General features: G+C 43.4%; 1 protein-coding gene across 4 annotated transcripts in view; it reads left to right on the top strand.

The window, feature by feature from the left end:
* Positions 1–1570, top strand: part of HMGXB4 (HMG-box containing 4) — a 42385-nt gene that overhangs the window by 26957 nt on the left and 13858 nt on the right. For all 4 annotated transcript variants that reach the window (XM_045292772.1, XM_045292766.1, XM_004700319.2 and 1 more), the window contains one exon: positions 1312–1376. In XM_045292772.1, coding sequence (XP_045148707.1) covers positions 1312–1376 — 65 coding nt within the window. The remainder of the gene's footprint in view (positions 1–1311; positions 1377–1570) is intronic.

The following is a 1570-nucleotide window of genomic DNA, read 5'->3' as shown; positions in this document are numbered from 1 at the left end:
TTTTTTTAAAAATTGCCATCAAGTCAGTTCTGACTCAGTGACCCTATGGGGCAATGTAGGAAAACCATAGGGTTTCCAAGACATTCATTTATGCAGAAGTGGATCTGCTCCATCTTTCCCCTGCATTTGAGTAGCCATCCTTTCAGTTAGCAGCCAGGCACTTTCAGCGGTGCTCCACTGGGCTCCTGTAGGTCATAACGAATGTGCATGAAAATGCAGCTCTGCGTGAATACCTTTCATCAGAATGTTGGCTGGTGTTATTTTCCATGATTCCACAATTGACCTTTCCCTTAAACTTCCCCCTGGTTAGAGTTGCAGCTAAGCTGACTCGTCTTAAACAAGGGGGCTTCACAAAGTTTGTGGAGAGTGGAATTAAGAGGGAATGGAATTGTCTCCATGATCTTTTTGGAAAGCCCCTCATGTTTTTGCTTTGTGTCGAAGCTAGTGAAGTGAGGAAAACACTGCAGCACGACCTTGGACAGTCACTTACCTTCTACAGGCCTCTCGCCTACTGTGTAAAATAGCTCTCCTGTCCACTACATAAGCTTGTTAGGAGGCAAATGTGCAATAGTCAAAAGATGCAGGTGTGCTTTCTGAAGCACACAATCACTACGCAAATACTGGAAGGGGGATCACCTGACAGATCTGCAGGGTTGGTCTCCAGCTGCTATAGAGGAATTCTTCAGTTCAGATCATTCAGGGACCCTGGTAGTATAGTGGTTATCTGTTGGACTGTGATCCAAAAGGTCTGCAGTTCAAAACCATCTGCCAGTCCTTGAGAGAAAGAAGAGGCTTTCTACTCCCATAAAGAGTTATAATATCTTGGAAACTCACAATGGCAGATCTACCTTGTCCTATAGGGTCACTAGGAACCAACATTGACTCAATGGCAGTGAGTTTGTTTTTTAATGGGCTTCTTATGTTTTATGTGTTTTTATGGGTTATTTTTCCCATTACTCTAAAATTTCGTAGACCCCCTAATATCATCTTTATTTTTATTAAGTTCTACCAAGCATATTCTCTTTTACTTAAATTCATCAGCCCTATACTGTGGAAGCAGAGTGTGTGCGGAATCCCTGCCTAGCGAGCAGGTATGTGGGAACGGGAGCCTGGCTCGTCACAGTGCAGCTCCTTTCAGGCAGGAAAGGATCGGAAGAAAAGGGATGGGGACCATTTGGATTGGTATTTCTGAGAGAATCTTCTGCTATTTAAATATGAGCTTCAGAAACCTTTTCCAGTCTCTGCTCTTATCAAACTGGTGTTTTGTTGATAGTTAACCATTTATTATATCAATTTTCTTTTTGACTCCAGATTTTGGGGAACTAAGTAAAAAATTGGCTGAGGTGTGGAAGCAATTGCCAGAGAAGGACAAACTGGTAAGTATACCTTCTGACCACACTTTGTCCCATTGCGTTATGCCTTCAAAAAGGTGTGATTTCCTATAGACAGTCAGATAGTGCTGAAAACGGGAAGAGTGGCCAACAAGAATGGGCTCTGTGGCCCAGGGCACTGGCATCTCACCCTGGGCAGAACTTAGCATCAGAGAACCCCTCTTTTCTAAACTGGTCTG

Source organism: Echinops telfairi, unplaced genomic scaffold (genome assembly GCF_000313985.2).
Source record: "Echinops telfairi isolate 266 unplaced genomic scaffold, ASM31398v2 ScPeMD7_2;HRSCAF=8, whole genome shotgun sequence".
Classification (NCBI taxonomy): Eukaryota; Metazoa; Chordata; class Mammalia; order Afrosoricida; family Tenrecidae; genus Echinops; species Echinops telfairi.
The sequence above is the reverse complement of the archived record's forward strand: the minus strand, read 5'-3'. Positions and strand labels throughout refer to the sequence as shown.